Below are 12895 nucleotides of genomic sequence, written 5' to 3' on the forward strand. Positions count from 1 at the left end.
AATTACAGGAGTGTGCCACTACACCGACTAATTTACAGCTAATTTTTTTTTTTTTTTTTTTGTATTTTTAGTAGAGATGGGATTTCATCATGTTGGTCAGGCTGGTCTTGAACTCCTGACCTCAAGTGATCCACCCGGCTTGGCCTCCCAAAGTGCTGGAATTATAGGTATGAACCACTGTGCCCGGCCCACAATATGATTTTCATCACAGAAATGTAATACACATTTGGAAATGAAGCAACGAGCAGTGGGGAAAACTAAGGAAGAAGTATGTGCTAAGCAGTGTCTTCCAGGATGGCAAACGGAAGTGCAGCGTAATACAGCTCAGGGTAAGACTGTCTCCAGGGAGGAACCTGCGTGGAGTAAAGAGAGGGAAAAGGAAAGGAGGGTTTTTGGTTTGAGGAAAAATAGAAAATTGAAAGCCTACGTAGTAGGGAACATGTGTATTCTTTAGACATGACTGTGATCATGCAGACAGTTAAACATCTTTGTGAGCCTCACCTGTTCTTTTGGTTGCATTTCCAAGGCCTAGACGGAGGCCGAAGCTCTCAGTGCCCTGGCTGACTTGGCCCAGATGGAGTAATTGCAGCCTGTTGCTTCCATCATTCTCCCAGTCTTTATTGTGCACAGCAAATCAGCAAGTCAGCAGTTTCCTTTTAAAGCTCATTTATTTATGTTTTTAAAAAAGTGAATTTAAAGAATAAAAGAATCCAGGGGAAACCTGGATTTAGGAAAGTGGTGAAGGCGTGTGCCATATCTGTTAGTTCCCCACCCCCTTCCCATCCACTCTACACCCTTCTCTGTCCTGCTGTATGCCCCAGGCCTGTTTAGGCCATGTCAATGTGTTATTTGCCCTCTGGCTTCTGTTGGGGGTCCTTAATGGGGAGCACTAGCAGGAAAATGGGGGAGGAGGAACAGTGAAGTCAGAGAATCTGTGGTCCTGCTCCCTCCCTGCGGGTCTGCTGCTGGCTGACTGTGTCCCTGTACTGCAGGTCTGCAGCCCCTGGTGCTTCCCCTCCTTCTCTGGCCTCTTCAGGGGTAGCATAGTAGCAGCTTCTACTGCCAGTAGCTTCAGGGAACTGCATTATCCCTGTGGTTTCCCCACAAAAGACTACGGCAAATAGTCCTTTTCTTAAATTCTCCCAGCACAGATTGAGCGCACCATCTGTTTTTGGCTGGGCTGCAGCTGATATAAGGTTATTTACAAAGATCAAAGTTTGGGAAACAGTAACCCAGAGGAAATCTACCTGTATTCCCCAAGATCTCTCTGATCCCTCAAACCTTCCAGATATCCAGAGGAGGTAGTGGTAAGGGTTAGTAAATGGTGCCATCTTCCTCCCCACCCTTCATCCCCTCTCTTGTTCCAAGTACTTCTTTTAGTTGCTATTTTAATACAGATAATGCAATACTGTTTTCTGCAATGCCACAGAGTATAAATCTCAACTTTTTGTAGGTAACAGAATTCCATTCAAGTAAAACAGTTAAATGATTCAGGTACTCCATTAAGTTTTATTTTTAAAAAATTGTTTACTCTGTACATGTTTCTATTGAATCCTAAGTACAGATATCCAAGCAGCTAAAGCAAGTGCAGTTAAGTATGCATGGGAAAGCTAAAACGGGTATGTACATAAGATCAGCAACAGAAACCAAGCTCTGTAAAACGAGTTCTCCCTCCCCTCCAGGGTGGCTCATTATGGAGAAAATAACAAAGAGCTTTGCCTTTCTCCATAGCAGTAATGGTCTACAATAAGCTGCACACATATATCCCTCATCACACCTCCCTCCAAAAAAAAAAAAAAATCACAAGGAGATGTGTCCTGCCCAGGTTAAACTATACGCAGGCTATCTTCAGGTCATGAGAAGCAGTCACACTTGCTTGTAAGTTCACCGGTTCAGGTAAGCAGATCACCTTTTCTCTGGAAGAGAAGAGCAATAAGAGAGCAGTGGCTGGTGAGGAGACAGGGCTTGGTATTCTGTGGCTTTTGAATTTCCATGATGTCTGATGAAAGAAGTCTGCAGTCACCTACAATTAAGAGCCACTTCCTATGGTCCAAGGGCCGGAAGGTGGTAAGGTGAATGACATAAATGCCTTTAGAGGAAGGGAAAGGGGATGTGGATTCTGGATCCACACCCATGAATGTGACCCATGATACGTTTGGAGTGGAGGCCACAGAGAAGAAAATATGCAATGAGAAAATTTTGTTCTAATGAAACCTTACATAGAAACCAAATATGTAGAACAAACACAGTGGAATTTCCCCGACCCAAGATGGTCCCACAGAAGGTTCTGGAAAGCTGGATCTCTGTCATCTCTGCTCCTAAGGTGGTAATCACTATGATGAGCTTGAATCTCAACAGGCAGCACATCTAAGGCCAGGACTGATCTTTGATGTGTGTGTGCATCTGGGGCGGAAGTGGATACTGGAGCTTACCTGTAATTGACAGGCAAAAGGGCAGTGCAGAACTTCCCAATAATAGTAGTCCGGTCTTTTTTCCAAACTCGGTTGGAAGACTGAAACTTGAATTTCACTTGGTTTATCTGGCACTGTGGGGTGGCATGGGCTATGATTCCTTTCCCGTGAAGTTGCTGCTTCGGTCTGCAAGGAAAGGGGCAAGGGAAAGTAAAGGACGACAGCCCTTATGGCCTGTGCTTTCCCTTTGGCTCCAATCAGGCTCTGCTGGTGGCACTGGTTGGCTGTCATGCACCAAGGGGTTAGCTCCTTACCATAGTCCTTTGTCACCCTCACCAGCCCCTCTGCCCACACCTCCAGCTTTGAATATGACCAAGAAAGTAGTTGTTGATTTTTTAGAGTGAATAAGTAGACACTGCAACAGAATAGTAGCTCCCGGATTTTCATATCTGGAAAAACTGTTCCTCATTCTTGGATTCCCAGCTGGAAGAGACCTTCACCTTTACATTCAATTACCCAGAAGTAGAAACCCTCTTTTAGGGCATTCCTTTTCAAAGAAATCTGTGTAAGGACTTTTCTGTTTTAGGCTAAGTATGAATGTGTGGGTGGGAACAGCGACAAGAAAACAGATCATGAGGCACAGACAGAGCTGGGTGGAACCCAGGTTTTGTCTTCCCAGCTGTGTGGCTTTGGACAAGTTACCTAACCTGGCAAGGTGGCTGTGGAGTCAGTAGCAACTAGGTGTAAGTCCCAGCTTCCCTACATGCTGCTACGAACTTGAACCACAGGGTTTGGTTCATACTGACTTCAGCCTAGGAGGCTCAGAGTGAAAACAGTATCCAGTTCTGTCTTAACCTACCCTCTTGGCTTTGCCCCTCAGATTCCCTATCTGTTTAAAGATTTAGGCACCACTTTGGACTGAGACAAAGATGAGGGAGGAGTATGAAGTGATCAACCTAGCAGGGTGCTTCCAAAAGGGCTGTGGTACCCCCTAGGTACTAGGTACTGGAGACAAAAGCAAAAAATCGTGAGATTCAATGAGGACAGTCTTCATGCTGGGTGCAAGGCACAGCCCAGCCAGCAGAGCCTGAGGGTGGTGAGCAGGGGATCAGGGAGAGTGCCCAGCAGGGCTGCACCACCCAGCTAGGGAAGGAATTTGATTTGTGGGGCCCTTTGTGATCCTCCCTGGCCTCTGAGTGGGACTCTGAGAAAGAGGAAAGAAGGAGGGCGCTGCGTTCCTCTCGGCGGCGGCCGGGGGGTGTGGGGAGCCACCCTTGCCGACTCGGTTTCCTGTTCCTTTCTGGCCTTCACAGAGTGATGACAAGGCTTCTTTGTGTTCTTTTTGGTCCAGGGTTAGTCATATATCTTGCTTTTTCCTTCTAAGGGAAGATCATTATAATTTTGTTTAAAAACCAGTCCCTCTTTTTTTAAATTCACAAGTCTTTTGAAATACCTCAGAGGAAAAAGTAAGATTGTTTCCTTTAAGAAACAGCTTAGATTGAAGAGTTTGTAAAATTCAAGGAATATGAAAAATCTTTTAAGTGAGTGATGTGGGGAGTTGGCCCAGGTTAATTCTGCAATTAGAAGGAAATCTTAGAGTCGCGTAAAGCTATAGAAATTTGGAGAAAGACCACACGTAACCTTCTCCCCATTTTTCCCCCAGTTTCTGATCTGCAAGAAGTGAGTCATGTTCTGGTGCCTTCTTCAAAAGAGTTATGTGAACCTGCTCGGGGAGGAAGAAGCGCTAATCTGTGGATGTTGACTGGAATTGCTCGGGGAGCTTTTAAAGTGTGGCTGTGGAGCCTATGCCCAGAGACCCTGATGTGATTGCTCTGGGGTGGGGGGCTTGGCATCAATATTTTGTAAAGCTCTCCAGGTGATTCTAATGTGCAGCCAGAGTTGTGGGTCATTTTCATGACTCCTGCCAGTGTTGTCGGACGTACCAATGGGCTAGAAGATGATGAAAACACCCTTCTAGAAGCAGCACAACCTTGAGCGGGTCTAATGAAAGGTATTTGGCTTACTGATACATAGCCACAGTCTGCAAGGCCCTGTGGGCACCTGCAGGCCTGTGTTGGAATCCTTATGGCTGTACGTAGCTGTGTGACCTTGGGTGAGCCAGAAGGAGCACCAGCTAGTGGCCAGGGATTTGGGAGCGAAGAAGGGCGCTCCTTCCAGCAGAAACTTGTAGTGCCTCTTAGCAGAGTTCATGTCCAACACCCCAGCCTGAGAAACATCTCCAAACTCACATCTGATCTCATCACTGTCCTGTTTAAAACTCCCAGTGGCTCTCCAAACTACTCTCAGGATAAAAACCTGTCCTTCAAGGCCTGGCAGGGTCTGGCCCTGATTTGCCTCTCCAGCCTCACACCATCCCCATAACCCTAAATCTGTGCTCCATACACACCAGAGGTGTCACATTCTCCCTAAGCCTGGCCTGGGTAGCTCCCGGAAAGCCTCGAAATCTCCACTCATCATTTCCTTAGACTCAGTCAGGCTCTGTCTTCCATGCTGTCACTCTCAGGGCGTTGCTGACACATTTAAGTGTGTATGCACTGGTCATTTCCCTGTTTGCTCTGGATTGATCTGTTCCCCTGCAGGTTCCCCCACCAGCAGGTTCCAGTGAGGTCTAACCCAGTGGAAGCATGCTCAGGTGGGTGGCTGCTTTGCGCAGGGATTCCAGAGAGGCTGCACTTCCCATGGGTTCAGCTCCTGCCAAGCAGCCTTCTCTGTGGACCCAGCTTTGCCAGTGCCACTCCTGCTTTGTCTCTCTAGCTTAGGGTGGTAGTGGCTCCTGTTGTGAGTAATCTCTGCATTGTGTCCCCATCTCTCAGTTTTTCAGCTCATCCAACACACTTGTAATGAGTTCGCCGTGCTAAATTCCTTCTCTTGGACCTATCTCTGACTGAGACAGTGACAGTGACAGTGACATTATCTGACAGTCTGTCTCCCGCTGGCTTGTGAATAACTAACCAGTTGCTTTTTAAAGAAGTATGCACCATGGCTGCTGCCTTCCTATCCCCTGCAGGCTGTGGCTCCCTACAGTTGGGGTTCTTTACCCTCTCACTTCAAGCGTAGTTCCACCAGCCCCCAAACCCAGTCTGCCCCAACAAAGGAAGGGAATGATTAGCCCCAGTTCCAGGAATCACCCATCATCAAGCCCTCCTGGCCGCTAGTCTGGCCCTCAGCTTGCACTCCTTTGCTGACTGACCCTGTGCCTCAGATTCCATTCTGGTAACTAACCTAGAACTGCTCTGCTTTCCCAGGAGTGGGTGCTCTCCAGGCTCTGGCTAGCCCTGCCTGGGCTGGTGACTGAGGCCCTCCTCCCCACTGACATCCCTGATACCCGCATGGCCTGGATTCCAGAGTGCTGTTTTCCCTCAGGGACCTGATTCCTATGTCCTCTCTACCATGTTGGCCTGGCATGTTGCGACATGCCGTCCCTGCTGCCTGCCTACCCTGCCGGCCTGCCGTGCCTGCTCTCATCTGAATCTGTTATACTTGGACCCACTACTGAGCAGCTCCCCAGCATGTGTCTGTGGCTGGATCTATAGTAGGTGCTGCCCCCAGCCGAGCTGGCTGGGCCCCGGAATCAGCAATCACACAGTACCTGACCTGGGTTGTCCATGTGTGTAAAATGAAAAAGTAACCAGCTCCTAAGGGAAGGGGTCAACCAGATGGGACACTTACGTACATGGTGATCTTAGATGAGAAGGTGACGTTACTGCTAAGGAAGGTAACCTCGATGTTGGTGTCCTTTTTTCTCAGTTCCTTCAAGTGAAACTCCACGAGGCTGTGATGCACTAGGAAACCAAAGCACAATAGAGACTGGGCCAGAGGGCAGAAGGCGCAATGAGCAAAAACCCCAGAGAGCAGCAGTGTGGTTGGGAATCTTGGCTCTATCTCTTAGTAGTTGTGTGCCCAGGAGGAGATTACCTATAATCTCAGATCCTCAGTTTCCTCAAGTGTAAATTGAGGATAATAAAAATAGACACTTGGCCGGGTGCAGTGGCTCATGCCTGTACTCCCAGAACTTTGGGAGGCCGAGGCAGGTGGATCACCTGAGGTCAGGAGTTTGAGACCAGCCTGACCAACATGGTGAAACCCCATCTCTATTAAAAATACAAAAATTAGCTGGGTGTGGTGGCGCACATCTGTAATCCCAGCTACTCAGGAGGCTGAGACAGGAGAATCGCTTGAACTCAGGAGGCAGAGGTTGCAGCGAGCAGAAATCGCACCACTGCACTCCAGCCTGGGCGGCAGAGCAAGACTCCATCTCAAAAAAACAACAAAAAAAAGTAGACACTCTAGGTCTGAGATAAATGGGTTAATATGTATGAAGTCCTCAGGCCAGTGCCTGTGCCTAGGAAGCATTCAGTAATGTTGGTTTTTGTTATTTTGTGATACTAATGTTTTACCTCCCCTTGTTTGCTGACATTTTCATGATGGGATGATCTTGAATGAGCCAAGTGCATCTGTCATATACAGCTATCCTTTGAATGTTTGTGCCCCCTCCAAATTCATGTTTAAACTGAATGCTCTGTGCAACAGTATTGACAGGTGGGGCCTTTGGGAGAAGGGATTACATCATGGCGGCTCTACTATCATGGATGAAAGAGTGCCTTATACAATGGCTCAAGGGAATTGGCAAGGCCCTTTTTTGACGTCCTGCCTTCTGCTCTGTGTGAACGCAGTATCTGTCCCCTCTGGAGAACGCAACAGCAAAGGACCTTCTTGGAAGCAGAGAGTGCAACCCTTATAGACATGGAATGCCGGCGCCTTGATCTGGGACTTCCCAGGCTTCAGAGCTGTGGGAAAATAAATTTCTGAGCTTTGTAAGTTACCCAGTCTCAGGTACGGCGTCATAGTAGCACAAATAGACTAAGCCATAAACTAAAGATTTAACTCGTAAGATCAGGCACGGTGGCTCACTCCTGTAATCCCAACACTTTGGGAGGCCTAGGCGGGCGGATCACCTGAGGTCAGGAGTTTGAGACCAGCCTGGTCAACACGGTGAAACCCTGTCTCTACTAAAAATATAAAAATCAGCCGGACATGGTGGCGGGCACCTGTAATCCCAGCTACTCAGGAAGCTGAGGCAGGAGAAGCACTTGAACCCGGGAGGCAGAGGTTGCAGTGAGCCGAGATGGTGCCATTGCACTCCAGCCTGGGCGACAAGAGTGAAACTCTGTCTCAAAAAAAAAAAAAAAAAGAGAGATTTAACTCATAAAATATAGCAACGGCCCTGCTCCCTCTCCACATACCCAACGTCAGGGAAGGAGGCTGTGTGTGTAGGAGACTGCTCCTCTCCCTGTGGCCACTGGTTGCGTATGTGGCATCCAGACTCTCCTTTGAGCAGCGTGGATGCTGGAGCTCTCAAGGTGAGTATCGCCAACATAGACTGGGTGTACAACCTGGGCCACGGTGATATCCCTGGGACCTGTTGTCCCTCTGACAAGAGAAGGGAAGAAAGATTATAAGCCAGGCATGGTGGCTCACACCTGAAATCCTGGTATTTTGGGAGGCCAAGGTGGGCAGATAACTTGAGCCCAGGAGTTCAAGACCAGCCTGGGCCACATGGCAAGACCCAGTCTCTACAAAAAAACAAAAACAAAAAATTAGCTGGGCATGTGGTGTGTGCCTATAGTCCCAGCTCCTTGGGAGGCTGAGATGGGAGGATCACCTGAGCCAGGGAAGTTGTGGCTGCAGTGAACCGTGACTGTGCCACCACACTCCAGCCTGGGTGACAGTGGGAGACCCTGTCTCAAAAAAAAATAAAAATAAGAATTAAAAATTTTAAGAAAAGCCAGGCGCAGTGGCTCACACCTGTAATCCCAGCACTTTGGGAGGCTCAGGTGGGCAGATCACCTGAGGTCAAGAGTTCGAGACTAGCCTGGCCAGCATGGTGAAACCCTGTCTCTACTAAAAATACAAAAAAATTAGCCAGTCACGGTGGCGGATGCCTGTAATCCCAGTTGTTCAGTAGGCTGAGGCAGAAGAATTGCTTGAACCCAAGAGGCAGAGGTTGCAGTGAGCCGAGATCGTGCGACTGTTCTCCAGCCTGGGTGACAGAGTAAGACTCTGGCTCTAAATAAATAAATAAATAAATAAGAAAAGAAAGATTACAGTTTCCCTAACATACTGTCCTTTTTTTATTAAGGAGTAGGTGCACCTGGTAGCATTTTGCAATCGCTTTAGTGTCAGGGAATTTTCCCAGGCTCCTTTGGTGATGGAGACATAGCTAGAGATGCAATCCTTCGCCTCTGCTCTATCTGTACTTTTTCATTTGCCATATTTGATGGGCTAACACTGGGGAGGGGAACATAAACTGGATGCAGCTGAACTCAGCACTAAGTTGGAGGAGTGCTATGGCCCATCTGGGCTCCCTGGGGTTAGTAACAGGGCTCACCAAAAGGTGCCAAGATGCCAAGAATCCACGAGAAGAAAAGAGCCTTGAATGTTTCCCCTCCACAGAGGAGGACATCTGACACCACACCCCATCTGTCTGTCCTTCTCAGATGTTACTGTGGGATATTAATTGTTATGGGGACAGGCAAGGGCTGAACTGGAATGGATGATATTTGCAATGTGGAAAAAATAACTAACTTACATAAACTTTAGGAATTTAATTCTCAGGGCTGAGTTTGCTATATAATATTATTAATACTTCTTCCTTTGCTAGCTGGTATCATTGATTAAGAAAGTTTTCTAAGATTCTGTTTCTTCTTCTTTATTTTTTTTTTCTTTTTTTTTAAAGAAACAGGTTCTTGCTCTGTTGCCCAGGCTGGAATGCAGTGGTATAATCAGCTCACTGCAGCCTCTAACTCCTGCGCTCAAGCAATCCTCCCACCTCAGCCTCCCTAGTAGCAAGGACTACAGGTGAGCACCATCATGCCTGGCTAATTGTAAACAATTTTAGTAGAGACTGGGTCTCATTATGTTACCCAGGCTGGTCTCAAACTCCTGTCCTCAAGCGACCCTCCCACCTCTGCCTCCCAAAGTGCTGGGATTACAGATGTGAGCCACCGCGCCTGGCCTGCTTCTTCCTTCACTAAATTACCCTGGAGGCCCCAAGGGAGCCAGGCCTAATGTTGGGTGGGTGGGAATTAGTGGAATCAAATGTGCACAGGAACATGTCTCATGTCATACAATACAGAGTCCTGGGTGGTGGGTCAGGAGGCCTGGATCCAAGTCCCAACTCTGCTGCTTACAAGTCATGCTGCCTTGCCTAAGACACTGAGCCTCTGTATGCTTCAGTTCCTTCATCTGCAAGCAATAGCCCCCAACTTATCACACAGGACATGTTAAGGATGGGGTGAAGTAACGGAGAGAAGGTACACTATGTGAAAAACTGTTCTATGAGGGAATATATTGTTTAAAAATTGTTTGTTAGAAGATCCTCTGCCCATGCTGGTGCATGCCTGGCACAGGTCAACATTCCTGAAGTCAAAGCAGGCCAAGGGTGCTAGGCATGGGAGCCCAGTGCCACGGTGGCCTAAGAGTAGCTGGAGAGCTGCTTCTCCCTACCCACTCCTGAACATACCCATATCTGTCCAGGGAGAGCAGGGAGGATCCAGCTTCCATCCCTAGAAGTGACAGCTCAGGGCAGAGCATGCAGGCAGGCATGCCTGTTTCTGTATCCCTCTGTGGTTTTGGAACCAACAGGGCTATGCTTCTGGAGGCATGGGGAGGTGGTCTCACAACAAATATGAAACAGTCAGAAAAAGTATGGCTCTGTGAACCCCCTCAGCAGGGACCTTAACATGCTTTTAACCTCCAGGCGTTCCCCAAACTTTCCTGCCAGGTGTATTCTTAGCTGCACAGACACAGAGGCGCCAGCTCAGGTTGCTGTGAATCTGCCCAGCAGCTGGAATTAGAAGCCAGGACATCTGGTCCTGGCAGCACCACGTCCACCACCAGACAAAACATCCTCCTGCATGCCAACTCTGATGGGGTGGTGCTGACAGAAGGGGAGCTGAGACATACGGCCTGCAGACAGCAGGTTTTCAGAAGATGGAACCATGGTGGTGGTGAGGAAGGAGTATAGATTTTAGAGTCAGAAGACCTGGAGTTGAGTTCTGACCTTTTCACCCAACTGTGGAGCCTTAGGCATGCCACTTTGTCTCTCAGAGCTTCCCTTTCCCTACGTCTCCCAGTTGGGTTGTCAAATGAGCTGATAAGGATGTGAAAAGCCACAGTTGACTCTGTAGTCCACTTTGTTCCTAAGATGTAGCCATACATTTTCTCTGGCATGAAGGTAGAAACACCCTAACTATTCCTCTCCCAAATTCTCCGATTGACTAAGGGAAGGAAATTATTATTGATTGGGTTCCAGTCCCTGTGCTAGTGACCCCCTGTGCGCCATTTTATTTTATACTCACAATTGATTCTTTAAAGTAGGTACCGTTATGGTTCCCGTTTTCACATAAGGATATAGAGTTCGGAGAGTTTAAATAACCTGCTCCTGATCACACAGCTGGTAAGTAGAGAAGCTGAGATTCAAATCCAGGTCTAGGTGAGCACAGAGTCTGAGCTCTGGGCTCCATATCACATGGTACCAGGCCTTCTAGTACCAGGAAGATATTGTCACAAAGATCCCTCCACTGACCCGACACAAGCTGACCAGAAAATCAGTTAAAATTGGGTGGCATACAGTTTATCATCCAAACCAGCATGCTTTATCCTGTACACAGGATAAAGCAGACAGGATCCCAGGATAACCAGCATAAACCAGGAAATATAGTCACCCTAGTTAAGATGCACATAGCGTAGAGAAGGATGATGGTTCAGCTTGTAATGTATTTCATGGATTCTGGACACACTTTTCTTTCACATTTAACATTGTTACAACCATTAGCATCCTAGCTTCAAAGAAACGCCATGGTTAGGAGTAACAGTGGGAAGCTGGAATGCATCTGTGAAGGGGAAGGAGAGCAGAGGGAAAGGTTCAGTATTTCCCAGGGACCCTCACATTGGAGGCTGCCAGGGTTAGAACCACATAGGGTGGGCGCCAAGAAGTGGGAAATGAGAGAGCAGAAAGGAGATGGCCAGAAGACACTTCTAAACACCACTCTAGAGAAGACCCACTGGAGGGTAAATTTGGAGGGTCGGAGGAAATAGGACCAGTAGATAGACGTAAGAAGCCCCAAGCCCTTATCTGAAGAGCAATCGGTTGGACTCACTCTGAAAGTTTTGGTTCAGATCAGGGGCTGTTGCCCCACCTCCGGTGTTGCTTTTGCCCTTATCATTCACTCCCACCCAGACTACCACACTGGGCTGGGCACAGCCCAAGCCGAAGCCCTGGACTCTTCCGGTGGCGCCCTGGCAGAGCTGAGCTCATGCATTTCCCCCTACTCACTGCAGTACGGAGCCTTGGAAGTAGTCAGGAGGTAGACTTTCACTTCCTTGGGAAGTGGCTCTATCTTGACACCGCCTTGTTCCACCAGGCCTGAAAATAAAGAAACAAAGACAGCAGAGTCCTGAGAAAGCTATCTTAGGGTCCCACAGCACCCAGCCACATGTTTATTAATTCACGCACCCATTTATTCCACAGACATCTACACTCCACACGCACTATGAGAGTGCAGAAAGGAGAATGCAGAAAGGATAATGCAGAAAGGAGACAGCCAGAGGACACTCCTAAACACCACTCTAGAGAGAAAACCCACTGGAGGGTAAATTTGGAGGGTAGGAGGAAATAGGATCAGTAGATAGACGGTAAGAAGCCCCAAGTTCTCACGCTGTATTCTGAGGTGAGTCCTGGGATCCCAGCAACTCGGTCCAGTGGGCAGTAAACACACACATAAACAGCACTATGCTTTTTAGATCATCTGACTCATTCTTGGCAGGTAGTTATAAGAAATCTGAAGCTGCATCTCTAACTTGCAAAACCAATCTCCTATAGCAGTTGTTTTCATGACACTTACATCCTGTGCAGTGGGAGCACGGTGAAGCACAAAGTGTTTGACCTGAAGACTAGTGGATGACAGGTGGGGAGTGCGCATTCTGGGAAGAGAGTATGATTAGGACCAAGGCACACAGGTGGGGAAGCCTGATGTGCACCTGGAAGTACAAGTAGTTAGTACCATCCGGTGTTCAGTGCAAGGGAAAGTGTAGTGACAGATGAGGCTGGGCACACAGTGTGAAGCAGCTGTTATGTCTGTGGGTCCATGGCATGTAGGGGAAGCTGACATATGCATAATGAGTAGGAAATAATGCTGACTTGTTCTATCATGGGAAGCTACCCTACTTTACTATTTTGTCAAGCTGGTACCCATTTCACTCATATAAGCAGTGGCAAGCTGCTACAGTTGAGTGGCAGCCAGGGATAGCGGGAAGTAAGAGAGTGGGAAGGAGAGAAACCATTTCCACTGCCCAGGAGTTTTTCCTGGAGCTCTTCATCCTGGACAACCACAAGATATTCATAGCAATGGTCTACACAAGTGAGTTAGAGGCCAGATCCTGCAGCCTTCCTGGCACCCTTT

General features: G+C 47.9%; 1 protein-coding gene across 9 annotated transcripts in view; it reads right to left on the reverse strand.

Annotated features, from left to right (window-relative positions):
• Positions 1–1489: 1489 nt before the first annotated feature.
• Positions 1490–12895, reverse strand: part of PLA1A (phospholipase A1 member A) — a 33384-nt gene continuing 21978 nt past the window's right edge. The window contains exons 8-12 of one of the 9 annotated variants that reach the window (XR_004437095.1): positions 12338–12416; positions 11770–11859; positions 6106–6214; positions 2433–2597; positions 1490–1916 (exon numbers count right to left, since the gene is read on the reverse strand). Coding sequence is in view for 8 of the 9 variants with exons in the window: in XM_033211129.1 (XP_033067020.1) it covers positions 1832–1916; positions 2433–2597; positions 6106–6214; positions 7142–7219; positions 11770–11859 (527 nt within the window). In the remaining variant the exon portion in view is untranslated. Of the gene's footprint in view, positions 1917–2432; positions 2598–6101; positions 6215–7141; positions 7220–9365; positions 11327–11769; positions 11860–12337; positions 12417–12895 lie in introns of those variants that run through there. The other 8 variants (XM_033211130.1, XM_033211129.1, XM_033211132.1 and 5 more) reach the window with 8 other exon arrangements.

Source organism: Trachypithecus francoisi, unplaced genomic scaffold (assembly GCF_009764315.1).
Source record: "Trachypithecus francoisi isolate TF-2019V2 unplaced genomic scaffold, Tfra_2.0 Lachesis_group0, whole genome shotgun sequence".
Taxonomy (NCBI): Eukaryota; Metazoa; Chordata; class Mammalia; order Primates; family Cercopithecidae; genus Trachypithecus; species Trachypithecus francoisi.